The sequence below is a fragment of the Exophiala mesophila genome (assembly GCF_000836275.1).
Source record: "Exophiala mesophila strain CBS 40295 unplaced genomic scaffold supercont1.5, whole genome shotgun sequence".
In the NCBI taxonomy this organism is placed as follows: domain Eukaryota; kingdom Fungi; phylum Ascomycota; class Eurotiomycetes; order Chaetothyriales; family Herpotrichiellaceae; genus Exophiala; species Exophiala mesophila.
In genome coordinates this window covers 225,967-250,762 of record NW_015622508.1, presented here as the reverse complement: position 1 = coordinate 250,762, position 24,796 = coordinate 225,967, and the positions used below count along the sequence as shown (strand labels likewise).

Genomic DNA, 24,796 nt, shown 5'->3' with positions numbered 1-24,796 from the left:
AGACGTGCATACTTAGGTTGGGGAAAGACGGTCGAGAAGGGTGCAAGGACCTCACATAGAAAACAGTAGACCAACGTGAACAAGGAACGTGACTGGACGACGTTGTCATGCGTCAAGCAGCAGCTGATTCAGGCGAAAATCAGTATTGCTCTATCTGACCTCAGATTGCGTGAACTCTACTTCAAATCGAGAGCGGGCTTCTGAATCCCATGTGGGAAACGTGAGTGAGTCATGGTATTACCCAGAGTCAGCAGTGAGTCGTGGTGTCTTTTCTCTTTATCTGGGGCAATGCATCGCCATGCACTAAGTAAATCCCTGAGATATTAATCTCTTGGGTCTTTGGGAGCCTTCTGGAAGAACTACAGCAGCTGGGCTGGAGAGGCTCTTGGGCGTCAATTTTTGCTTGTCAGGATCTTGTCTTCCACACCTTCCTGCCTAAGCCGCGCCTGAGTTGCGAAGTTGGCAGTTGCGTAGTTGTACTCGCAGTTGCCCATCGATCTCCACAAAAGTCTGCTAACGTCCCATCTCCATCTTCATCTTGGCTCTCTTGAATTCTCCATCTCCACCCGCAGTCATCACCTCATCTCCACGTCCATCTGCTCCGACTTCCTTTGTTTATCATTATTACACATTCCTATTCTTCCTCTACAACCTGCTCCTTTGCTCGTCTCAGCGGTCAATCAATCCCGCCCTCCCGTTGACCGTCGTCTCATCCTGGTTTTCTACACACTACCTCAGCTGCTCGCATCACTCTCGTCAAAGTCAGCATCAACGGACTCCTACGGCTTTGTTCTAAAGTCGCCTGTGGTCAATATGCAGTCAAGGCTTCACAATTTCATATAGAACCAGCTCTTGCGGTTACTTCTGAAGTGACCGTCATCTTTGCTCCTCTCGATTGATCCAGCTTACAGCACCATGAACGACAAGAGCGAAGCAGACGCCGCTTCGACCATACCAAAATGGAGTTTTGGCGTTCTCAACGACCGGGAGACGGTCGAAGTCCCTGGAACAGTTCTTCTCCTTTCTCCACGCCGGAACGAACCCCTTGGCCTCGAATACAGTAGTCCCACTCGCATAGATTCTTCCATGCCACCTCAGCCTTACACACCGAGGCGGTCATCATTCACATCAAAGAAGAAGAACAGAAGTGGCTCCGTCATCCTTGAACCTCAACCCGAAGACAGCCTCAATGATCCACTCAACTGGCCTGCGTGGAGGAGAGACTTCGCCTTATTGTCACTGGGATTCTACTGCATGCTCGGCGGCGGAATGACTCCTGTCCTTGCTGCTGGCTTCGATGATGTTGCCTCGACTTTTGACGTATCCTACTCGCGAGTCGCACTCACGACTGGGCTATATATGATGGGCATGGGAGTTGGCGGCGTCATCTTCTCTCCCACAGCAATTCTCTACGGCAAAAGACCAGTCTACATATTTTCAGCACTTCTTTTCATTCTGACTTCCATCTGGTGCGCTCTTGCCCCTTCCTATGCTCAGCTAGCCACCGCACGGGTTTTTCAAGGGTTTTCCGTTAGCCCAGTTGAATGCTTGCCCTCCGCAACTATTGCTGAGATTTTCTTCCTCCACGAGCGTGCATTCCGCATTGGCATCTACACCCTATTACTTCTTGGTGGCAAGAACCTCGTTCCACTTGTCAGTGCTGCCGTCATAGACGCCATGGGATGGCGTTGGGTCTTTTGGATCGTCACCTTTATCGCTGCATTTGGCCTATGTGCTTTGTTTCTATTTGTTCCGGAGACTTTCTGGGACAGGACACCTCGGCCAAAGACACCCCGTCCAGCTTCATCAAGAAGCTTTTCAGGCTTGTTTCACTCGGACCGCGGACGAACACATAGCATCAAGGCTTCCTCGGAGAAAGCTCCTATGGCTGACCTAAACTCAAGCTCCCGGCAGTTCATGTTGCACAAACAGGATGTACATGCCAGGTTTCATGACGGGCCAGCTCATGCGGAAAATGACAGTGTGGTCGCAGACACACGACCACAGGCACCTCTGAGCAGCGAAATTGTACCCCAGTCGTCCGATTTGCGTCAAGATGCACCGCCGCACACACCTGCTACTGATGGTGCAACGGAAGATTCGCAGCTCTCTATCCGCCAGCAGCAAGAGACCTTGACAAGCATTTCCACTGGGGCTATCAAGCACGGAGGTCGAAAGCAACCAAAGCCTACTGGCCTCAGGCTACCTCCGCCAATACACTTCAATGGCTCATCAGAGGCTCAAGTGCCCGTCCAATCAAACCATTCTGTCGATGGCACTTCTGACCTCACCGTCCAGCAGCCCCTGACCAATGACAACAACGTCAAATTAAATTGCGTCAATTCGCCATCTGGCGCTGGTGATGATTCCCCCACGAGGGCATCTATAACATCTGTTATGAACTCAGCACAGCCGTACACAGCGCCGTGGGATGGCGCTGGTGACGACAAACTGCGTGTGCCCACAATTGCGATGCCTATGAACACTACATTTGCTGAGCTGGCAGAACGATCAGGAACCTTCAATCAAAATGAATCTCTCCCTGAACTTCATAACCTTAATTCTCCTTACTACCTGGGCATTGAGAAATCCGAAGATTATCTTGGACATCACGGCCGGCCGAAGTCGACTGACAAAGCTCCTCGAGACGAGCAACCTAGTGAATCTGGGGCCAGTCTTCATAGTATAGCGACTAATAGTACAGTCCGGAATTCAGCTGGCACGCCTTCCGCCCCAAATCATCATATTCTCAATGGCGAATCCAACGAGGCGACCAAGATTGTTCGCTACACTACAAACCTGAGAGAATCACCACCAAAAACATATCTTCAGACGCTGAAGCCATGGAATGGACGGCTGTCGAGGGCACACTGGTTTCTCGTGGCATTGAGGCCTTTTTTGCTTTTTGCATACCCGGCTGTACTTTGGTCGGCACTTGTTTACTCACTCTCAGTTGGATGGCTGATTGTACTGTCTGAGTCCGTGTCCAGCGTGTACCGAAATCGAGACACTTACAACTTCTCGGCTCTTCAGTGTGGGCTCGTCTATATTTCACCCTTTGTCGGCGGGATTCTTGGCACAGCTATAGCAGGCAAAGTAAGCGACATTCTCGTGCGAATGATGGCGCGTCGGAATGGGGGAATCTATGAACCAGAGTATCGGCTGGTGATGGGGATTCCGATCGCGATTTCGACAGCGATTGGGCTGATGGGTTTTGGATGGTCTGCCGAGGAACGTGACCAATGGATTGTGCCCACCGTCTTCTTCGGCGTCATCTCATTTGGATGCTCACTCGGAAGCACGACGGCAATTACTTTCTGTGTGGACAGCTATAGAGACTATGCTGGCGAGGCTCTCGTGACTTTGAACTTCAGCAAGAACATTTTTCACGGCCTCGCATTCAGTCTTTTCTTCGCTCACTGGTTGGAAAGCGAAGGAGCAAAGGACACATTCCTGGCGATCGGGGGTATCCAGGTGGCTTGTCTGTTGAGCACAATACCCATGTACATTTATGGCAAACGAATGCGGATGTGGACCGTCCGCAAGGCCTTTATGGAGAACTTCTGATGTTGGAATAGACGCGGAAAGGGTAGAAGAAGGTTGAATCCCTCGGTACAGAACATGTGGACAGTGATTACTAGATAGACGTGACCTTGAAGTTGCCTTCTGGAGTAAAAGTCTCTCGTGACCAAGGTCGTCAAACGTGCACAGAAGACTGATCAGTGAGTAATCTAGCCACAGCCTGTATTTAGCATGATGTTGCATGCCATCTCGTGAAGGAAGCGGAGCATTGTCGCCGTTGGAAGCAAGACCTTGAGCCGAAACTATTAATAAATACGGCCTACATAGTCCATTGAGATAGATATTTATGGCAACAGGTGGGAAGCGAGGCACAGAAATACGGTCCTTAAAAGGTACATTAAAGGTACATTGGATGGTCATTGATGAGTGCATGTATGGACGACGAGAGAGACACTGGGAGGGCTCTTTTCAACGTCGCGCTTTGTCTCCCTGGACAGGAGGCTAGAGAACACCGGTCAGAAGTCAAGGTACAGCGAGGGTGGCAACAGTGGACATGGGCGACATAGGACAGCAACATAATCGACATTCCCACCCGATATTTGCATCCTTGCTGTTGGATGTGGGGTGTTTGCAGCCAAAAGTCGTCTGAATAAAGTCCTGGGTATTTTTAGCACAGGATGCAGGATGTCACACACATCACCACGAGCAAATGGTCTCCTTGGAGAAACTACGTTAAACTACGTTTAACGCGGCGCAGATGCGATGGAATAAATTTACTTCAATAAACCTCTACCGCAACTGGAAACAGTCATTGTGCTCGTGACGAGACCATCCCAGAGATGGAAGGTGTTTGGGTTCCATGGCAACAAATCCTAATGTATCAGAACCACGAGGCCAAAGGGGGCAGGCGAGATACCGGTACCTTGTCCCACGGACGATGGGAAACAGGGAACTTGAAGTGGGGGAAGCTCGCGCTAGAGAAATGGAAACAATCCATCCCAGATAGCAAGATACCCAAGAACAGGTCGGATCCGAGTCAAGAGGCAGCGTGACCATCGGGAGTGTGTGTACTGTACCCTTCTTGATCTGTCCAGGTATACGAGCCATTCGAGCTTATGGGAGTTTGTTTGCCGCCGGCGAAAGGGACTCAAAAAGGAAAAATGGCCATGTCAGGAAAGGACCACGAAGTAGTTGAGGCGACTTATTTTCGGCAAGGCAGAATTCGGCCCCATGTTGGTGGTCGAATTTGTCGATAGGCTTTATGGCTCAACTAAACCATAGGTGGTTAAGGGCAGGACATGCACGGCTGGGTACCAATCGGGGAGGCCGTGTTTGATGACTCTGGAGTCTGCAGATCAGGCTCCCGACCATGCCAGGTTGTTTCAAAGAATGCAATTTCATGAGTCTATGTACGAAGGAGCCTGAGAAGTAAATAGAAAGTCGATTGTCTAGACTCGATTGACAGGAGCAGCGTGTATGCCTGGGAACCAAGTGGCTAGGCGAACTGAAGAACCAGGCAGACAGCTTGTTTACATAATACTGTTTCCACTATATTGGTAGGTACATACTCCGTAGTGGAATGGTGGAGCGTCAACGACGATCACAATCACCAAGTACTGACGGGAGTTAGTAACTACCAGAACAACCAGGACAACAAGATGATGCCTGAAAACGGTCCCGATCAATAATGGAACGGTGTAGACTACAAGGCGTGAAAAGTCGGAGCCTTGCCCTGATGTTGATCGTGGTCATCTGACACGGTGCCACAAGATTCAGACCAGGCCAGGCACCGAGAAAATAAAATCGCAGGCATCAAAATATCCCTCGCCCAGACTTAGTAAGGTGTGAAAGTATCTCCACTAAGCCTCATGCGAGTCGCAATCGCGAAAGCCCGGGTCCGGGGCAATTCGCTGAAGCCTGTTGGCTCTACGGTCTGTACCGAGCCTGGCAACTAAAGAATTCGTAAGAATGAAAGCCACATGAGTGGTGCCTGAGGCGGCTTAGGGACACGAACACACCTATCCTTACCTAGATACCCTTACTCTTACCCTTACCCTGCGCAGATGCGGATACCTCGTGGCCCTCGTGGCAGCCCCCTTCCTTTTTCTTCCACTCCCCTAATTCACCCCCAGCGGCTAGAGGATCCGGGGGGCGTTCGATGCTCCGTAGACAGCCCATATCTTCCCACATGTAGTTAAACACATCGGTAAGGCATAGGGCTAAGACCAAGGCTCCACGGCACTTGACGTTGGTTGCCCACGAGATCGATCAATGAACCCTTCCGATGGCCGCCTGGCCGACAAGGCACCATCTATTCCAAGGATCTTCGACAAGCAATTGACTATTCCTACAGTTAGGACGCCGTCCGGAGCAGCGTCAAATAAGCCACAACTTTTTTCCAAGATGACTCCATCCCACTCGCTTGAACCAGGTTCCATTTTCCGCCTCAGCCAATCGCCTTGTTTCTTGTACAGCAACATCCCATCCACCTCCACCAGGTTGGTCAACCGTCTTTGGCAAGTGTTGATATGACACAACCTCACAAACTATGACACGAGCCAAAAACACCTTTTGTCGTCGACCCAAGATTCGACAGACATGTCAAAGCGCTGCGAGTTAAACTGCCAGACCAGACATGGTCGGTGGATGTAACACTATCGTTCCGGGACCCTATCACTTGCCCTCGTCAACCTTGCTCATCTCCTTCCCTCCGCGTCATACTAACCATCTACTCACCCTTCAATGCGGCCCACACCTCGACGTCGTGACTCCTCAAGCTCAAGACGTTATCCCTCCCCGTCAACCCTCGTCCCAAAGCCACTGCGGCTAAGCCCGATCATCACTTCTGCCGCATGTAGGCCATGCATTTTGGCCCCGTCTATATATCTCATCCCAACCTAATCATGCCTCGAGCCATCAAAAGGTCCTCTCTCCTCGTGCAATCACACTCGTGTCTAATCCTAGCAACGACGGCAGCCTGTGAATGCTTCGGCTCATCCTAGCAACGCCTTGCATATCCACTACCCACCCTCTTAATTGGTTTGCTCTTACATCCTGACACTGCTTTACTGGACCAGACCAAAAGGACACACTCTCCATATCTATATGTTTTGAGTTTTCTCCAGCACGACCTCATTTCAGAGCACAGGTTCTTCATTCCGGACAATGACTCAGAAAGACATATAATTTCCCCATCCCAGTCCTTTCTTGTACTCATCACATTTCCTTGTTTCATCATCTTCATCTTCCAACCCGAACTACAAGACACTCCCTTTCACTTTCCTTCTGGGTATGGAACATAGAGATCCTAATACTACATCTCCATCATACACCAGCCATAATTCATATCGAGGCTCTGATCACGGAGCCACCTCCGGGACCCCAGACCAAGACCAAGACCCAAGATCCTATCGAGGGAAGGAACCACGACGTCCACGACGACGACGTACTCTTCTCACCAGCGGATCCGGACCCTGGACCTATCGCTCCAGCGACGAGGAAGAAGACGACGACCAGAATCCGAACTTTGACCAGGACCTGGACTTTGCCCAACATTCTGAAAACGAACCTTCAAACGCCCAATATCAGTGGAATCCATCTCAGTCTCCAAACCTATCCTCACGCCACTCGACTTCCCCAAGAGACCTATCTCACGACACCAGTCGGTCCAAGGGCAAAGCACGTGCCTCCGGTCGTACAGGCAGCAGCTCAAACACACGCTTCGCCGACATGGGTTCTACACAGCCCGATCGTCGACAGGACAACATGTCCTCGTACCAGACGAGAAGACAAGACCAGACCTCATCTACATCAAGGGTGGGCAGCAGTGGTTCTGCAAGTCCAAGCGAGCCGCCACAGGACTCACGCAGCGATCGCAAGAAGGATCGGTCCGACAAATCTGCCGGCCGCTCCAGATTGGTCGCGGGTGTCTTTGTGAGGTATTGATGAGTTGAATTGATGACTACCATATCTCAAACGACTCAAAGCATCCATGACCACCTTCCATCACCTTTCTTCTTCCCCGCCAAGAGGACCTCGAACCACTTCAGGACTCAAAACAGACCAAAAGCTACGACGTGATGATAATTGATGACGAGCAAACCATCACCACCACAACACAGACAACTTATTGCAACATTAAAGCCCCCCTCTCGACTATACAATGTGGATAGCGTCCATCATGAACGCAGTTCCTACCCCTCGCCACTTCGCCACTTCTACCACTGTACCACCAACCAGACGTGTTCTTTTTCTTCTATTCCAGTCTATTCTTTTCTTGGGCTGTTGGGTCTACAAAGCATCTCCTGTATAATTCCAACTCCATGTATTTTTAGCCTCCGTCCACAACACTTGCAGCCCACTGGACCGTCAGAAATCAGGTTCTGACAGGCTTTGGGCACCCCAAGGTTGGGAGGATGTTGTAGGGAATATCATATTCGGGCCCCATGGCTCTTACTTTAAACCTTTTTAGGGGGCTGTGATGGATCTCAGGAATCAATAAATACCTCCTCCTCCTCCTCCTCCTCCTCTTCTTCTTATACCAATGCTTCTGCTCCTATGACTACTTCTTCTACTTTGATCTACTGTGTAGTTCTACTGTAAAACCAAGTGATCAACCCCTTTCGGATACGAAGGGGGAGCTAGGGATGCAACCATGTACGCATGGATAAGGCAAGGAAGAGAAATCAGAAGAACGCCTTGAGAATGCCTCGCGCATGAATCTCGTGACATGCATGTGCCGAGCAGCTTGGTTATCAGCAACTACTCAATTTCGAATCTCGTAGACTAAGTAGCTAGCTTCTTCAATCTCTGGCTCCCTCCCACCCCTGCTTGCTCGTGACACATGGGATCGTAGATAATCAGTAACCCATTTGTATCATCAAGGGACGTGGCTGGTTCAATTTGTAACAGCTCAGGATAAACTCCTATCCCATATCCATCTCCAATCCCCCTAATCAATCATTCTTGTATGTAACGCCAGCCACGTGGGGCAATTGAACAATGCTGATCCTGGCCCTGGAATTGGACATCAGGGTTACTGAAAGTAACTCCGTCTATAATTTCAACTGTTATTGACGTCTCTATTAATTACCCCCCCTCTGGGAGAGTAGAATGAAATCGAATGTTCATTACTTCATGATGGTGGTGACTGTGATCGGTTCGGCCCTTGTAGAGTTCGTTTCATCTCAGACATTCCCGGTACAGGGGCACGGGACTGCTGCTGCATCGCCGGGTTCTGATATGCTTGTTGCGAAAACGCGTTTCCAGGTACGTACCTAGCCGGACCGGAGGACTGCGAAGGCGCTGGCGAGCCTGGATGGTGGCTCGATTGTTGACTGGTCTGGTAGTTGAGAGGGGCAACGTTGGTCCAGCCTTGCGATGGATGCGATCTTGTCGGCTCTGGGTGATGTGCTGAATCTTCGAAATAACTAACGCGTGGTGGTGCTCCTGTTAGGCTAATTGGTTCTGGAGGTGACGGTTCTGCGATGGTCGGAATCATGCGAGAACCCCCTTGATCGTTGTCGACATGGATCCCGCTTTGTCCGCTGTGCCTCTGTGCTCGACGACGACCCATAGTCGACTGGCGGCGCAGGATGTCACGAACTTCGTCCACGTTATCAGATCGCTGCCGGCTCAATTCGTTGTCACGCTCCTCATCCTGGACGTCTTGTGGATCCACGGCAACATTGCGTCTGACCAGGTGGTCGATTGCTGAGGCTTCTCGGCCTTCGGCCCCTGACGTAGTCGTGCTCAAATAATCTTTCGATGCTGAAGGACCATCCGGAGACAAGGTTTGATTCTGAGGAAGATGTGGCACAAGTCTTGCCTTGTCCTTTTCCTCTTTAAAGACTTGTCGGTTTGTCTCGGCCACGTCTTCAGTAATGGCAATCGAGTACGTGGGGTTGGACTTTTCGCCAGCACCGGCTCCACCGGCTCCTGGGCCGTAGATGGGAACACGCCGAACAGCCGTCACCAAAGCACACATGAACTTGGATCGACGCGCAGCTCGAACGGCTTCGTTGGCCCAGTTGGACTTGTGTCGGATCTCAATCTGAACGTCCATCTTGGTCATATCGGTCACGCCAAGAACCTCCAAGTCGACATCAGGTTGGAAGTCACGTGAGTTCTCCTTGTCCCGGACAAAAGCAACCATTTCTTTCTTGAGAAGGTCCAGGTCTTCAAACGTAGTGTCAAAGTTGACGGACAGGACAATACGTTCTCGCATAGCTTTGCTTCGGGAGACGTTGTCGATCCAGTTTGAATTGAGGACAATGTTGGGGACTTGTGACTTCTTTTGATCCTTGACTCTTCGGAAGACCGTGTACAACAGAGACATCCTCTCCACCACATACTGGACCTCGGAGATATCAACCCGGTCGCCCACATCGAAAGGGTGCTTGACGAAAAGAAAAATGCAAGAACCCAAAACTTCCTGTGCAGTAGCAGCGAAAATAAATGACATTGACAGGAGTGCTGTGCCAGCGGTGGCCAAGGTAGTGGTAAAGTTGGCATTGAGCCAGGCAACGAAGATGAAGATGACGACAAGGAATACCACAGTGCAAAGCAGGTTATCAAGCACGTTGATCGCCTGATCAACGTCGTGCATGCTGTTGGCGATAGCTTGTCGTTCGCGGCCAATCTCTGTAACTCGAAGCATCATCTCCTCGAGAGAGATATCTCCATTGCCATCCACATCCAAGGTTTCAAAGGCTTCGCGAGCATCATCATCACGGTCTGGGCCCAAGACATCCTGAAAATCTTCCAAAGTGAGTGCGTCTTTACCTTCAAGGACGAATGACATCCAAAGACGTCGGCCAAGGGCTTCGGCGGAACGTTTCTTCTCCAAGGCTTGGACAACCACCGAGTGAGACGCCGTTGGGTTGAAGACCTTTTTCCCAGTAATCTCCTGAGCGACATTGCCGAACGCGGCTGTGACCTTGTCACCCACACGTGCGACATTCTGGAAGAACCTCATAGGAGTTGCCGATCCGGAGCGTTTATGGCCGGGCATCAAACTATTCCGACTTGAAGCAGCGCCAAGATCGAGGATGTCGCTAATGAGATAGTCCTCTTCAACAAATTCTCGGCAATATGCCGGGAACATTTGTCGAGAGGCATCGTAAAGCAAGCTGACAAGGAAGATGTTGCGTTTCGAGTCCTTGATCTTGTCATCAAACTGTTTGCGGTGGTAGCTGATGGACAGGAGCTGGATGAAGATTTTCTCGACGAGCAAGACCAGGGTGGAGAAGACGCAGGCAAAGAGAATATTCTGGACAATAGACTGCCAGTTTTGAAGGCCCTCTTGGTCCCCAGCTCGATTGTCGGGGTTCAGCGTCATGAGGGGAGTAAAGGTGGCCAACGACGTGACAGCCCACCCGACTAGGGATAGAGGAATCTCTAGGGCGGCCAGAATCAGAGCGTACTTGCGGGTGCCAGAGCTGACAACACCAATGAGGAACTGAAAGACACGAGGCAAGAAATGTGCGACAATTTTTGACACCCAGAGAGAAACCCAGACGACCTCGATCCAGGCGAAGAACCAGACAAGTCTAACACCACCAATTGTGGCGTTTTGGGCGATAGTGGCCCCAATGATCATGGGGATGGCAATGGCCAGGGCAACTGGGGCGACGTAGATGAAGTAACGCGTAATGACGGAGAAATTGTAGACTTTTTTGTAGAATCGCCCAACGGCGTTGAGGGTTCCTTCGTCCTTGCGTCTGTTTCCCTCATCTCTGTCTTGACGTCTTTTTCTTCGACCACCTGGGCCAGAAGGCATTGTATTGAAAGGAGGACGGTGGGGGTGTTTCTCGTCCATAGGGTCGGAACTGGTGTCGCGGCTGGGATTTGAATGCATGGCTGATGAAGCGTCGTGTCTACGCGCACCGGTAGCGCTGCCGTGGGTAGTGACTTTGGTCAGAGGAATATCGATGGTGGCATCGTTCGGATTTGGCAGGTCCTTGGATGTAGAATGGGTGAGAGGCTCGAAACCCTCTTTTGAGAACCGCTTGTAGTGACCTTTTTGTGACATGGTCAAAGCTTGACAAGGGAGAGAGGGAGGGGTGATGTCACTTTGAGTTCAGGGCCAAGTGAAGCCACGACCAAGTGGATGAAACCACCGAGGCTGTGGATAAAGAGAGATGCACAAGTAGAAGTAGGTAAAAAATCCAATGGCGAAAGTAGAAACGACAGGTAAGGACCTCTACCAGAGAGGGAGTTGTTTGGTGTAGATGTGAGTCTGCCTCAACAGCAGTTGGGTGAGGGATGACGCCAGGTATGAACAGTAGTGAATCAAGGAAAGTAGCAGGATAGGTAACGGCCAGGGCAACGAAGGTGGAATGAGACCAAGGTGGAATTAAGACAGTAGTATTAACAAGAGTGGAATCTAGGGAAAACGGAGAGAAGGAAACACGAGGGAAAAGGTGTCTAAAAGACTTATGGTAGAGCAGTGAATCTGACGTTTCAAGGAAGTTATCGAGATCTCCACGACCAAGATTCAAGACACGCATGCAGCACGTTAGCCTAAGCCCTGGCCAACCCCACCAGGATGAACAGTTATGCAGACTGCGGCAATTGAGGCGGCCAAATCAGAGTGAATGTTTTGAGTGTGAGAATTCAGGAACCGGCAAACGCGTACAACGCGAAAATCGTAAATCGGAGAAATCAAGGGCTGCTACGCACCTGATTGATGGAGCAGATTGAAATAATGACCAATGGTACGGTAAGTAACATGCAACGGGCCAATGCATGGGTGTCTAGGTACCTAGGTACTCAAGCACGAACCTGGAGGCGCATGCCTACCTGAGGCAACAATAGTAGCCCCCACGACAAGGAGATCTAGGGTGCCCAGGGGCATGTCACGGTACTCACCACCTATTTCACTGTACGGAAAACATACAGTACCGACGACAGACTAGAAGCTCCTCTGATATTCTGGGATCAACATGCCAAATTTCTCATTGGATCCTGAGTTATTTGGCCTCCCACCCCGGGCACCTCCGTAACCATTCCAGGTATCTTCAGGCGTGGTGTGCCCCTGAAAAATTCAATGTTGGGCCACTCATAGGCATCCGATGCCCACAGCCTACGCAACCCCCGTCGATCCCCAGCAAAGAAAATTTCAACCATAAAATTGCCCACTTTCCCGCATCCCTCGGCACTACCGACGACTCATAGAATTAGCTCGTTGAAATTCTGACACACTACTGAAACCTGGGCTCCGTTATGATCATCCACTGAGATCTAGGTTGTGGATTTCGATCAAGATGTGTTCTTTTCCTGAGCTGAAAGCCATCAAAGCCACCACCAAAAATACGGGCTTGTCTCAACTTTGTTGTATGGATACTACTGTACATCAGGTAAGTACACCACGTACGAATAGCACACAAACAGTACATAGGTACCTTATGCATAACTCGCCGAGACCTGACAACAACGACTACGTGGGTACAACTGTCTGAGACGTCACATGTGCCACAAGGCTGTGCAAACTGGTGCACAGACAAACACAACATTGAATGCGTGAATACTTAATTTTGATCTTTATGATCCATTTTATCTATTCTTGGAGGGCAAACCAACATTGACAGGAAGATACTGCTAATGAGGGCTACTAGTAGCGATCAAGCACAGACACTGTGGTGAATTTGGCTTGAGACAGAGAGCACCGGCTCAGGCGATGGGAGGAACACCAGACTGGAGGCTATCTTGGTAGAAACGACCCAGCATTTGCGGAGCCCAGAATTTGTCTTTGTGGTTGCTCAAGATTTCTTGGAATATTTCTTACCCATCAAGTTGTTGATGATGAGTTGTGTGTCAAAACCCATGTCGAAGCCAGGTCCGAACAAGACAATCAACAGGAGAGCCAATCTCTCACATCTGTCCCATCGTGCGTGGACCGTGGACCGAAACGTAGATCGTGAAGTATATCAGGCACTTAATGACAATGAAAATAGAGCTATTGACAAAGGATTCTGTAAACACGGAAGTAAAATGGTATGGACTGGCCTATTAAAAAGATGGGACGAATCGCTCTATTTGATGGCTATTTTCGTTACCATTTATTCCTCTTCAGTCGAGGAAAAAGACCAGTGAACAATTGCTTTGAAGATTGTCCGTCGAACTGCCATTGTGCGACTGGCCAGAGTGGCGCTTTCAACGAGGGACTATTGTTTGCGCCTTTATCTCGAAGCCATTGTTGGTTGAGGTCAGGATATTTGGTCCTCTCGCTCAGAATGCATATATAGCATCGAGAAATCCTCGTCTCATCATTTCTTCTCTCCATCCTTCCAACAGTAGCTTCAAAGATATCAGATTTCTCAGTCAGCTCACAACAAAAACCTAGCACGCATACTGATATCTGGAGAGGATCAACAGCAAAAGTCAACTCAACCCAAAAACTCAACTGAAATCACCTAACTTCAAGGTACCAGTCCTTACCACTCTCGACACTCTAAACTAACTCCCCGCAGACATGTCTCGATCACCATCGCACGCAGTTTCGTCGAGCCGCACTCGAGCCAACGAAGCTCCTGTATCGTCGAGCCGTAGCCGGGCGCTTGATTCGACTGTTCAATCCAGCCGCAGTCGATCTCACGATATTCCCGTGTCATCCAGCCGCAGCCGTGCCAATGATTCCACCGTGGGATCCAGCCGAAGCCGAGCGGGTGAACATACAGTGATTGGATCGGAGCATCGACGTTCGCAGGCATCGTCTTCATCTCGTCGAGACGTTGAGACCGCTTCGAGGGGACATTCGAGCAACTCACGCAGCAGCAACGACATTGCAAGCTGCTTTGGTCGATCTCGCGGGGGTGAGCTTACGCCATACCAGGGCAGCTCTGTTGGCCGATCGTCGCATCAATCAAACTCACATAGCCACCCTCGAAATGATGAAGGCACTGTTGCACGTCGCGAACCGAGTCGCCGCTATGAGGGATCAGCACGCCTCGGTGATGAGCTTGCTCGGTACCATCCCGGCCAAGGTGCACAGCTCCAAGGATCGCGAACCAAGATTGAGATCAATCAGGGCAACCAGCAGATCAAGATTACAGTGGAGGAAGTGAATGTACGCCATTAAGATTGAATGTGGCATACCAGGTGAGTCAAGGTAAGTATGGGGTTCCTAGGACCCAGAGTCAAGGTGAGTCCAGTCCCTAGCACCAGCAACAGTGCTCCGTTCTCAAGGGAAAGAGGCATCTCACGATGGAGGTATTGACAAGGGTGACTAAGTCTCACTTTGAGGCTGGAGTATGGAGTATGGAGTATGGAGTTCTAGAATCACCGAAAGACAGCTCGAATCCAGCGGATGCAAGCCAAGGTAAGAGTATTCGGATCTCGAGGCCCGCCAGAGAATGAATGCAAGGAGAGCCTTGAAGTACGACCGTGCTAGATACTAGAGATAGAAATCTAAAAAAAAAAACAGGGTTGAGAGGATATTTGAATCATCAGTGTAGAGGAGAGGTGCAATGGACAATAGGAGATGTCGTCGATAAAGTGCTGACCACGTGACTTTTGTGCAACGTAGTAAAGTGGAAGCAACGACCTAAGAAGAGGTGTGGCGCCTGCCGGTCGATAACTAAAACTCGAACTCGAACTCGAACTCGACACGCGTCGTCAATAATAACAAAAAGAAACAAAAAAAAATGCCACAAATTGTTGGCTTCCTGATGCTGGCCTGGCCTGGCCCGACCTGGCCTCGCATTCCGCATTCCAGGTTCCCTCGTTGCAATGTTCACGTTGTCACACATTCTTCCGGCTACAAGCGGGCGGCTCAACAGTTAGCCAACCATGACGTTTGAATAATCTTTGCCCTTTTTCAGATTGAATGGCGATTGGCCCTAAGATAATTCCCAACCCACCAGAACGCCATGTGCGTGTTGTGTTCCTGTGTGGCAATTTGGTGGCCTTTGGTCACAAGGCGCACTGTAACCCTGAAACTTTGACTCATGGATTCACTCGATTCCGCTCCGCCCATTAACGGCCACCACCAGTCCATCACATGGCCACTCAGCTTCCCCTGACGGGCTTCATCTTCATGTCATCCACCGACACTAACCGGTCCGTCTAGTAGAACATCTTGGCCATTACCCCGGGTTTGCTCTACGTGGTTTACGCCCATCACAAGTTGGCTCATGATTGTCTGAATCAACCTGGCTCCAGTGACTTCTTTCCTTTCATCTCTAAGATCAACATACACACAGGTCAACACCACACACGTTTCTAACCGCAAAACTCTCCTTCCATAATCCTACACTGCCATCGTCGATGAATCATCACATATAGCGCAGACGTCTCTTTAGTCGCTTGAGTCCCTGTCTGTCTTGGCTGTTATATCTATCGCAAACATGTCTCCGTCCATCATTCCTGTCTCATCTCCCATCGACCCTCACTCTCACGACGACCTCGACCATTTCGTTTCCATCATTGTGGAAGCATTTTCAACGACTGCCTTGACCACAGCTTTCATTGTAAACAATGACAATACCCCTCCGCCATATCCATCAGCCTTGGTCGATTCCCCACGCCGGCACCAACATTTTGCTCAAGGGATCATTGACAGCGCCGAATCAGGAGCTGAGTTAGTCCAGGCGGGTAACTGGTCAGCCATAGCCCTCTGGGAAGGTCCTTCATACCAAGGCAAGCCCTTCATCGAGTCCAAAGCGAGACCAGGTCCATTATTGGCTGAGTGGCGGGCCAAGGTCATGGATTCCAAGAAGACGTATCTTTCCTCACCAGCCGATCCCTCCCGAATCCGACCATTTTACCATCTGTCTTTTCTGGCTCGCAATCCCTCGGCTCCCAAAGTGTCTGGGTCAATTGCGGCGGTCATCGAGCCATTCTTAAGTCGAGCCAGAGATGAAGGAGTTCCGGCGTGGCTTGAAGCCACAACCAAGCAGGCTGCTAGCGTTTATGAGCACTTTGGCTTTCGCTTGGCCGAGGAGATCACGATCGGAAAGGGGCATATTGATTCCGCGGGCTGGCCGAGAGAGGGCGGAGAAGGAGTGACGGCGTATGCGATGATTTATGATGGCCATCTGGCGTAGGCCTGGATTCCAGCTGTAGACATGAATGTCAGTTTGTCTGACCTTCCATCCGTCCGACCTCAATCATCCGGCGTTTCACCGTGGTCCTGCTTTAAGCTCTCTACGACCTCGTCCAAAACGCCTTTGACTCCTTGGACCTGATGGGCGAACCTGCCCAGAAACAAGCCATCCACGTACTTGCCCAGGCCGTTGCCGCCATTGGACCTACCGCTCCAAAGCCCAGGGCCAGCACTCCCGCCGTAGACGACCTTGACCTCGGCGGTTCTGTCTGACACCACAGACCGGGCCACGTCGCGGATTGCCTGGACGACGGGGCCGACATAGTCCACGCCGGCAGGTTCGGCAGCCCCAATTGCCCAGACCGGCTCGTAGGCGAAAATGACAGGAGCGTGATTTGGGACGGCTTTCAAGACGGCCTCTATCTGGGGCCGCAACTGTGCCAACGCAACCCCAACGCTCTGACTCAGAGGTCCGGATAGATTAGGCTTGTCGAGCTCACCGATGCAGACCAAGGGAATCAGTCCTGCCTGCGTTGCAGCAGCAGCTTTCTTGGCTGACGTCTCGTCCGTCTCACCCAACAGTCGACGGCGTTCGGCGTGGTTCAGCTCTACGATTTCCACGCCCAAGCTGGCAAGCGCTGGCGCCACCGTTTCGCCCGTATATGGGCCGTAGTCCTGGGCCCAGAAAACGTTTTGAGCCCCAAGTGTCAGAGGCCACGAGGCGGTCGACAGGGAGGCTCGGTCAGGTCCAGGATATCTGGACGCAAGTATCTGAGAACATGGGTAGACGGTGAGATGATCAGGGATCAAAACAAAGAGAATCTGTGACTTGTGGGACTCGAGTAGTGACAGGATCTGTGTCGAAGGGTCGAGAATAGATTCAAGGTACTGGACGGTCCGCGCGGGTGAGAAGTAGGCTTTTGTTGATGTTAGGACTAGTTTCGACGGCAAAGTTGGATAGGGTACTGGTGTTGAAGACATGGTGTAGTTGAGGTGTGAGTCGTACAGTCGAACAAGAGTCTTTATAATTTCACGGGCTTGCAGTAATCGGTGTCACAAAAAAGGGCCAATACCGAACATAAATGGAATATGCAAAGGAGAATGGTGTCAGAGTTTAGACAATTGATAAACTTGCATGTGAATATAGCTAGAATGAATGTTAGTAAAGAGATGAAGGTTTCCAGCCTATGGTACACATACGGAGTACAATAAATATGTATACCTCTCTGCTCTTAGGTATGGAGTCTGGACCCCAAGCAACTCATCTGGCTACTCCGTACTGAAGTTCCAGTAACCCCTCACCGGTGATTTCCCCTTTCCTTCCCTTTCCCTTCTTTCCTCCCCCACATCAGCATTTCTTCCTTCTTGCCACCCACTTTGCACTTTTACCCGGGCGGTATGCCCTAAAACGGCAATCCGGGTTTGGAGTTTCTTGTCAACGACGATACTCCGTACTTGCAGGAACAGATTCCCCACAACAAGAACATGACGCCAGACAAGTTACAGGGACATGCAGAGGACAGAAGCCATAAGCCGGGCTAAACCACCGACATCCTTTCTGTACAAGGGTTGGTCTTTTTTTCCTCGCATCGTGGCATTCTAACCTAACCATTTCACTCGGCCTGACCTTGACCGATTGACCGCCGCCCGTTGATTTGATCGATTCTTATAGTGGATGAAAGAGACAAAAACCACCAACAGTTGGACCTTTTCATTATTAACCTGACAACCACCACCGCACCCCATACTCACCAGTGCCACCTTGAGGTTTACTTATAAACATCTACCACCTTTTAAACCCCAACCACATCAATCTATCTATCCATCAAGTCAAAATTCAAGATTCACCTCATACCGAGTCGCCAAAATCACCTACATTTGACCACTGTTACCTAAACTTCATCACCCACAGTCTCCAAAATGAGTAATGCAACTACGACCAAATCTCCTCTCCGGATCGTCGTCGGCAGCGACAACGCCGGTCATGCCTACAAGACAGCACTTAAGGAGACACTTAGAAAACACGCGGGTGTGGCCAGCGTCTCGGACGTGGGCGTCGATGGTGCTGACGACGACACTGCATATCCGCATCTGGCGGTCGATGCAGCTAAGAAGATCAAGAATGGCGAGGTATGTCATGTCACCACCTACTTAGTACTACTCAATGTTTGCGTCCTTTGTTTCCATTTCGAGAGGGTTTCCATATACAGAATGTATATTATCGCTGCACCATTTTCATCTTCATCTGCCAATTATTCCTGATCCAACTACTTACTAACATTCCTGTTTCCTGTCTTTATAGGCTGATCGCGCTCTTTTGATCTGTGGTACCGGCCTGGGTGTCGCCATCTCAGCCAACAAAGTCGAGGGCATTCGTGCCGTTACCGCCCATGACCCCTACAGCGTCGAGCGGAGCGTCCTATCCAACAACGCTCAGGTCCTGTGCTTTGGTCAGAGGGTCATTGGCCTCGAACTCGCCAAGAAGCTCGTCGATGAGTGGGTCGAGTTGCGATTTGATGAAAGCTCGTCCTCCGCCGAAAAGGTCGACCATATCTCAAAATACGAGGAGAGATTTGGACAGGACTAACTTGGTAGCTGATTTCTCCTTTTCAAATTTAATTCCTATCGAGCTGGGTCCGTCAACGACCCGCATCAACAGCTCTCGTCACAGCTGTTTCTCTATTCCATGTTCATTGGTACCATCTCGATTTATTCCTGAATTAGATTCTTCACCTGTTGCCGTGCTTATTACCACTGACCATTCCACCCAGCCAACCACGTCTCAGCTGTTCATTGCTTGTCCTAATTCTAGGGCGCCATTCATTCCGGCCACAGCCTCGTACTCTCCTGTCCCATGCATCCAACAACTCCGACTCTGGTTACCTTTTCCCTGCACCACTCGCCAATACCGTGGATTCCTCGGACAAAGTGGGCTGCTTGGGAAATGTTCCGGGATGTTCTCGTCCAGTTCCTGCTGCTCTATCCCTTGGACCTGTCGCGGCCATGATGATAGATCCGACTCGTCTGATGTATCCAATTCAGCCAGCTTCAAATCATACCAGTCTTTCCATCGAACCACGCGCTTGGATGTTCTGTTGTTCCGGCGCTGCACCGGCTCCAGACTTGTCTGACTCCTCGGTGCGTTGTAATCAAAAAAGAAACCTTTCAATCTACCATCCTGCGTATGGTCTGGGAGCGGCGGGGTGTGAATTCGCCGAGCTTCACTTGGTAAATAACTGGTCCCTCCCCGGATGCTGATATCAACTGTGAGATATTCCTCCGTCTCAGCACTTGCACTCCTTTTGATCCGGTAGGTTGCTTTCTCTTCAGGAGTGTTGCTAGGTTGCATCCCCATCAACATGGCTCTTTGGCTTGACGTGTATGATTTGATTGATATAGCATCATTGCTCTTGCCTGCTAGCATTGCGTTTGGCATCACCAAACCTTGTGCTGTAGGCACATCAACCGGACCTCGTGAAGCCCCTGTTTGAGCTCGGGATCGCAGTGGGTTCAAAGAGGCAGGCCAAATCGACCGAGACGCCGTCGTCGTCGGATCCTGGAGGACGCTGTTCACGCGCTGAAGCGCCTGGAAGGTATAATTCCTTTTCAACAAGCTTGAGTGATCTGCCATCCACATGTCACTCTGGGGCGCACCTGCCGATGCCCCGGCAGCTTCCTCTGAACGACTTGTGGTCTGATGACGTCCATATCTACTCAGCCGACGAATTGACTGAAATGGCGCCGAAAACATCGTCTTGGGACTGAATGTCACTTTTTTCTCCTTTCTCTTGGTCATCTTTTCTTCTTGCGGTACATCCTGCACGGTGGACTCAGAGAAGGGGGTTTCCACTCGAATGTTGCTTGAGTCTGACACATGTGAATGAGAAACATGTCTTGGTTTCGGCGGTGCCAACGGAGTCTGATCACGGCGTACCGGGAGCTGATCTGGAGGTGTATTAGCAGCATGAGAGCTAGAAGATGGCAGAGTAGGGAGACCTTCGATCGTCGACTTCCGAGTCTCAAACCACACACTCCCTGACTGCGTTCGCTTCCAGGTATGACCAATTCGTGGCCGTCGAGGGGGGTATGCGTGAGTCTTGGAGGCAGATCTGGCAGGTCTCTGTTCAGTTGGATGAGAAGCGTCGAGGGAGGATGGCACTTCTAGACTCGACCGTCGTCCGCCGATCGAGTCTGTATCAGAATCAATAGCATTAGGCGGATTGTGAGATTCTGGCTGCGAGAGAGGACTTTTGACAGTTAGTTGGTGCGCTGGACCATCGTCTTCGATAGCCTGCACATGGACCCGTTTGTGTACAGAGTCATAGTCGGATCTCGTGCGGCGGCTAAGGAAGCCAAGAAGAGACAATGACGGTCGAGTAGTGTTTTTGACAAGACTTGAGGGAATCGTCCCTGGAGAAATCGGCGTGCTGCCATCAGGGTCAGGCCGTGGTGAGTTGGGATGGTCGAAATAGGATGCTGTGTCCTGTGGGAATTGGTGGGTCATATTAGATCTAAGACTATTATGCAACGGCAGGCGATGTTGTCTGGCGAGGAGGAAGAGAAAAGAGTGACGATCAAGAGACGCAGAGTTGATGAATCCACGTCAAACGATGAGATCAGGATTTCAAGTTTGGTCAAGTCAAGGGAAGCTGCAGGCCTGAACAATGTGCTTGCCATGTTTGATGGATGCATCCAAAGGTTGCTCGCGCTGTTGCTTCTTTGTCACTACTTATACTATGTCAGATATCTTTGCATCGTCGCCTCTGGTATTAATTGTTCCGCAGAGTTCTCATTCGTCCTCAATCGTCATCTTTTTGATATCTTCCTCAACGGACAGTAAGCCGATTGCCCAGTGAGTTCTGGTCGACCCAGATCGATCGATCAAGTTCCGATCATGATTCACAAACTCCAATTCGTAATCTGTAACAGCGTCGTCCGACTTTCGAAAGTTGTTGACGCTGGCGCTAGGGTTTCGCGAGAACTTCCCACTCACACGGACATCCTTGTTATTCACGTCCAAGGTGCGCTCGTATGGTGGCCCTCGTCCAGCCTGTCCCATTTTTTCCCAGGCAATTTCACAGGCCGCAGCAACAGCTCCAGATGTCTGCCATCCACATCTCTGCGCAACATCCTGAAGTTTGGTGATGGTCCAGCCTCGCTGACCGGCGTCTTGGAACTGGACAGCCGCGAAGAGAAGCTGGAAGGTGCTTTCCATCAGAGCACCGGCAAATGAAGGATCCAAAGGCCCTTTTTGGCCATAATGGTGCGGGGAGTAGAGCCCGGCACAGATTCTGCCCACCGTTTGAGCGTAGTCCTTGGTCAGGTGAGCCGTGACTCCGGCTGAGACCATGGCAGCTGGCGGCATTTCAGGGTGGAACCGGTGCAGGAGGATGCGGCCAACATTGTAGAACAGCCAGAGATTAGCAATGGCAGGATTTCTGTAGACCAGCGCTGGTCCAAAAGGTGTAGAATGTGGAGTGACGTCGGAAAGCGGGAGTGGATCAAAGTCTGGACCAAGGCATGATCTATATAGATCGAATGCTTTGGTGATTGATTCGTGTTCGGCAAATGCTCTTGCAGTCTCCTCCTCAAGAGACTTTGGTGGCGAGGCGTGTCGCTCTTCTCGTTTGGTCTGGAATGCAGGGTCCTTCATTGATGCATCCATTGCTCTAAATGCCGAGTTCATCTCAACATTGTTACTTGACGTCGGCATCATGCCATACATGGGCGGAGCACCTGGAGGACTCTCTCCCGGAGGACCTTGTCGGCTTTGTCGTCTAATTCTGCCTTCGTTCGCGCTTGGAGCGGTCGAAGCCTTGGCCTTGGACATGTCAGACGTACTCGGTACTGCGCTTTTAGGACCTTGTGTGACTGTGGGGTGGGATTGATGAGACGGCCGTGGTGGTCCTCCACTCATCTTGCTTCCTGGGCCACCTCGAGGGCCGCCCGGTGGTCCGCCAGGGGGGCCTTGAGGGAACAGCCAAGGCGGCGGCCTCCATTGACCCCCTTGTGCTTTGACTGCCCTCTGCTTGCGAGCTCGATCTTTTCCGCCAAAATCGGTAATTCTGGCCATAATCAACAGCATGTGATCGAGTGTGGCATAAGGATTGTTGCCCCGGCCTATCTGACCCCTTGGAGGGCAGTAAATGTAGTTCTCAAACGGCATGAGAAGTGGATCCCCACTGATCATGCTGCCAAAGATGTCCTGCTTACAGTACCACCATCGAAGATCCATCTTGGTTTTGAAATCTTCAACATCCTTGGTACTCAAGTCCATGGTAAAGCCGTGAGATGGGAACCCCGGCTGATGTTGATTGTCGTAATCAACGGGCAGCCCTGCCAGACGGGATACAAGTTGGGCATCAACCTCCCAGTCCACATCATCGAGCAGTGCCAAAGGAATTCCTGCCACTCGAGCATAATTTTCCTCGGTGAGAGCGAATTGTGCTGTCTGTTGGTGGACGCGAGCTTTGGCGCCGCTTCTCATCCGCCGAGTCGCTCGCGTCAATGCTGCGTAGTCATGTTCCAGGACCAGTCTGGTAGCGCCGCCCAGATGAAGAAACCAGCGGGAATGGTCGCCGGTCAGAACTTCATAGAAGCCCAGAACAAGGACAGTGGCAAGCGTGGCGATCTCGTGTCGTCTTTTGGGCAGCCCGAGCAATTTCCCCACCCTTCGAACCGCATATGTGAAATGCTTCACGGCAATGTCTTCTGGCAGTCCCTGCAATTTGGCCAGATGGAGTGCCCCCAGAGCCAATATCGAATGTGCCAGAGCGGCATGAGACATGGCCAGGGCAGGTATGGTGAAATTCCATAAGGTTCGGGTGGGAAGGGAGATTGGCGAATATTGGTGTCTCTCAAAGATGCTCATGCAATGACTCGTAATTTCCACAAAATGGCAAAAGATGCGCTCATTCCTCTCATCTCGTAAAGGTGACGAGCTTAGTACTGGCCTATATGTCGCTAACATTTGTTGCTGACGTCGCCTAGGGTTGGACTGCGATGACTGCTGCCAGTTGGTGTTGCCCGACCGATCGAGCATGTTCCGGAGGGATTCGGCCGCGTCATTGAAGGACATGTCAGTTTCATCCATATCTACGTCAAATGGGTCCTCGGGGTCCTCGAAATCATCGTCTGTTTCAACACCCAGGTGGGTTGTATTAAGAGGAGGAATCGCAAAGGATTGAACAGGATTTGACAAAGTTGGATGCTGAACGAATCCGTGGATACTATACTGTCGGGGTGTGGGATCTACCAGAGTTAGTCTCTGTGCAGTGTCGAGAATACTGTGCATTGAGTCAATGCCTACCGACTGTAGTTGTTGGATTCGACGCTTGTAGGTGCGAGGAGAAGTCCTGTGTAACCTCTTGGAACGCTCTTGCGTACTGTGGGTGGTGAAGATGTTCTGGATGATCGATGGGCATGGACGCTTGAGGGTACAAGGGGCCAGATGAGGCAAACGGTGCCATAGTGGCTGGTAGGGGTGCCGCGGAAGTATACGTGTGGCCGTACAAAGTTGGTACGGCCATAATGTTTTCTTCTCCAGGCAACCGAGCTGTGAACTGATTAGGATCGACGGGCCATGCTATCGAACTGGGGTCTGTAGGCATATTCTGATACTGTATGCGAGGGTCCTGAACTGGGACAGGACCGACATATCGAGGGTGATCTTGAAAGTGTTGGGGATGTGCATGGGTTTGGAAGGGAGGCTGCGTATTCATGAAGTGGTGTTGCGGCATTGGCATGTTGAGATACGGCCCAGGGACGAAAGACTGATCTTGGGCCAGATAGATGCCATCGGTCCGACCTTGAATTGGGTTTGGAGGCGCATGATGCTCTTGCTTATAGACCAAGGGCTGGACATAGCCAGCGCACTCGCGCTTCGACTTGATACAATTTTTGCAGGTCTTGAACGGGTTAGCTTGATGTAGCAGATTGAATGGAAGCGTACACACTGGTTTCTCCTCTCCGCACTTGATCCTTCGCCTTCGACACGCTACATGGTCATGGTTTCAGTCTATTTCGTTTGAGTAGCATGACGGGGGAACTCACTCAGACAGCCAGTTTTTGTCCTTCTCTTTGCTGTAGCAGCCTGCTTCGGCTTCTCAGAGGGGGCGGGACGCTCTGCAGGGCCTTCTGCAGGAACAGATTCTGCTTCCGATGAGGATGATTCCGGGTCATCTGTTTCTGTAGGCATAGAGGTCGTGGCGGTGATGATTCGGACGCTCT

The 24,796-nt window shown here is 50.9% G+C and overlaps 9 protein-coding genes across 9 annotated transcripts; 5 read left to right on the top strand and 4 right to left on the bottom strand.

Annotated features, from left to right (window-relative positions):
- The first annotated feature begins 342 nt into the window (after positions 1 to 342).
- PV10_06903 (uncharacterized protein) lies at positions 343 to 4,106 on the top strand. The gene has a single exon (XM_016371752.1). It carries the CDS (start codon positions 916 to 918, stop codon positions 3,565 to 3,567), a length of 2,652 nt encoding a protein of 883 aa, XP_016221084.1. The 5' UTR covers positions 343 to 915; the 3' UTR covers positions 3,568 to 4,106.
- Positions 4,107 to 6,205: 2,099 nt separating this feature from the next.
- PV10_06902 (uncharacterized protein) lies at positions 6,206 to 8,037 on the top strand. The gene has a single exon (XM_016371751.1). The coding sequence runs from the start codon at positions 6,814 to 6,816 to the stop codon at positions 7,465 to 7,467; it is 654 nt and encodes a 217-aa protein (XP_016221083.1). The 5' UTR covers positions 6,206 to 6,813; the 3' UTR covers positions 7,468 to 8,037.
- PV10_06901 (uncharacterized protein) lies at positions 7,466 to 11,980 on the bottom strand. The gene has a single exon (XM_016371750.1). It carries the CDS (start codon positions 11,552 to 11,554, stop codon positions 8,657 to 8,659), a length of 2,898 nt encoding a protein of 965 aa, XP_016221082.1. The 5' UTR covers positions 11,555 to 11,980; the 3' UTR covers positions 7,466 to 8,656.
- A 1,746-nt stretch (positions 11,981 to 13,726) lies between these two features.
- PV10_06900 (uncharacterized protein) lies at positions 13,727 to 14,941 on the top strand. The gene is made up of 2 exons (XM_016371749.1): positions 13,727 to 13,948; positions 13,995 to 14,941. Exon 2 carries the CDS (start codon positions 13,997 to 13,999, stop codon positions 14,600 to 14,602), a length of 606 nt encoding a protein of 201 aa, XP_016221081.1. The 5' UTR covers positions 13,727 to 13,948; positions 13,995 to 13,996; the 3' UTR covers positions 14,603 to 14,941.
- A 581-nt stretch (positions 14,942 to 15,522) lies between these two features.
- Positions 15,523 to 17,666, top strand: PV10_06899 (uncharacterized protein). The gene has a single exon (XM_016371748.1). It carries the CDS (start codon positions 15,870 to 15,872, stop codon positions 16,566 to 16,568), a length of 699 nt encoding a protein of 232 aa, XP_016221080.1. The 5' UTR covers positions 15,523 to 15,869; the 3' UTR covers positions 16,569 to 17,666.
- Positions 15,566 to 17,726, bottom strand: PV10_06898 (uncharacterized protein). The gene has a single exon (XM_016371747.1). It carries the CDS (start codon positions 17,546 to 17,548, stop codon positions 16,628 to 16,630), a length of 921 nt encoding a protein of 306 aa, XP_016221079.1. The 5' UTR covers positions 17,549 to 17,726; the 3' UTR covers positions 15,566 to 16,627.
- Positions 17,727 to 17,988: 262 nt separating this feature from the next.
- PV10_06897 (ribose 5-phosphate isomerase) lies at positions 17,989 to 19,309 on the top strand. Its single transcript, XM_016371746.1, has 2 exons — positions 17,989 to 18,697; positions 18,870 to 19,309. The coding sequence occupies exons 1-2, from the start codon at positions 18,488 to 18,490 to the stop codon at positions 19,152 to 19,154; spliced, it is 495 nt and encodes a 164-aa protein (XP_016221078.1). The 5' UTR covers positions 17,989 to 18,487; the 3' UTR covers positions 19,155 to 19,309.
- Positions 19,310 to 19,349: 40 nt separating this feature from the next.
- PV10_06896 (uncharacterized protein) lies at positions 19,350 to 21,071 on the bottom strand (the record flags this gene model as incomplete). The annotated part of the gene is made up of 1 exon (XM_016371745.1): positions 19,350 to 21,071. One exon carries the CDS (start codon positions 21,069 to 21,071, stop codon positions 19,350 to 19,352), a length of 1,722 nt encoding a protein of 573 aa, XP_016221077.1.
- A 285-nt stretch (positions 21,072 to 21,356) lies between these two features.
- Positions 21,357 to 23,861, bottom strand: PV10_06895 (uncharacterized protein; the record flags this gene model as incomplete). Its single annotated transcript, XM_016371744.1, has 1 exon — positions 21,357 to 23,861. One exon carries the CDS (start codon positions 23,859 to 23,861, stop codon positions 21,357 to 21,359), a length of 2,505 nt encoding a protein of 834 aa, XP_016221076.1.
- Positions 23,862 to 24,796: the final 935 nt, after the last annotated feature.

Coding starts and splice junctions, on each gene's coding strand:
- PV10_06899 (XM_016371748.1), top strand. CDS start 15,870: ATGTCTCCGTCCATCATTCCTGTCTCATCTCCCATCGACCCTCACTCT.
- PV10_06897 (XM_016371746.1), top strand. CDS start 18,488: ATGAGTAATGCAACTACGACCAAATCTCCTCTCCGGATCGTCGTCGGC. Junction 18,698..18,869: donor AGAAGATCAAGAATGGCGAG/GTATGTCATGTC, acceptor CTGTCTTTATAG/GCTGATCGCGCTCTTTTGAT.
- PV10_06902 (XM_016371751.1), top strand. CDS start 6,814: ATGGAACATAGAGATCCTAATACTACATCTCCATCATACACCAGCCAT.
- PV10_06901 (XM_016371750.1), bottom strand. CDS start 11,554: ATGTCACAAAAAGGTCACTACAAGCGGTTCTCAAAAGAGGGTTTCGAG.
- PV10_06903 (XM_016371752.1), top strand. CDS start 916: ATGAACGACAAGAGCGAAGCAGACGCCGCTTCGACCATACCAAAATGG.
- PV10_06900 (XM_016371749.1), top strand. CDS start 13,997: ATGTCTCGATCACCATCGCACGCAGTTTCGTCGAGCCGCACTCGAGCC.
- PV10_06898 (XM_016371747.1), bottom strand. CDS start 17,548: ATGTCTTCAACACCAGTACCCTATCCAACTTTGCCGTCGAAACTAGTC.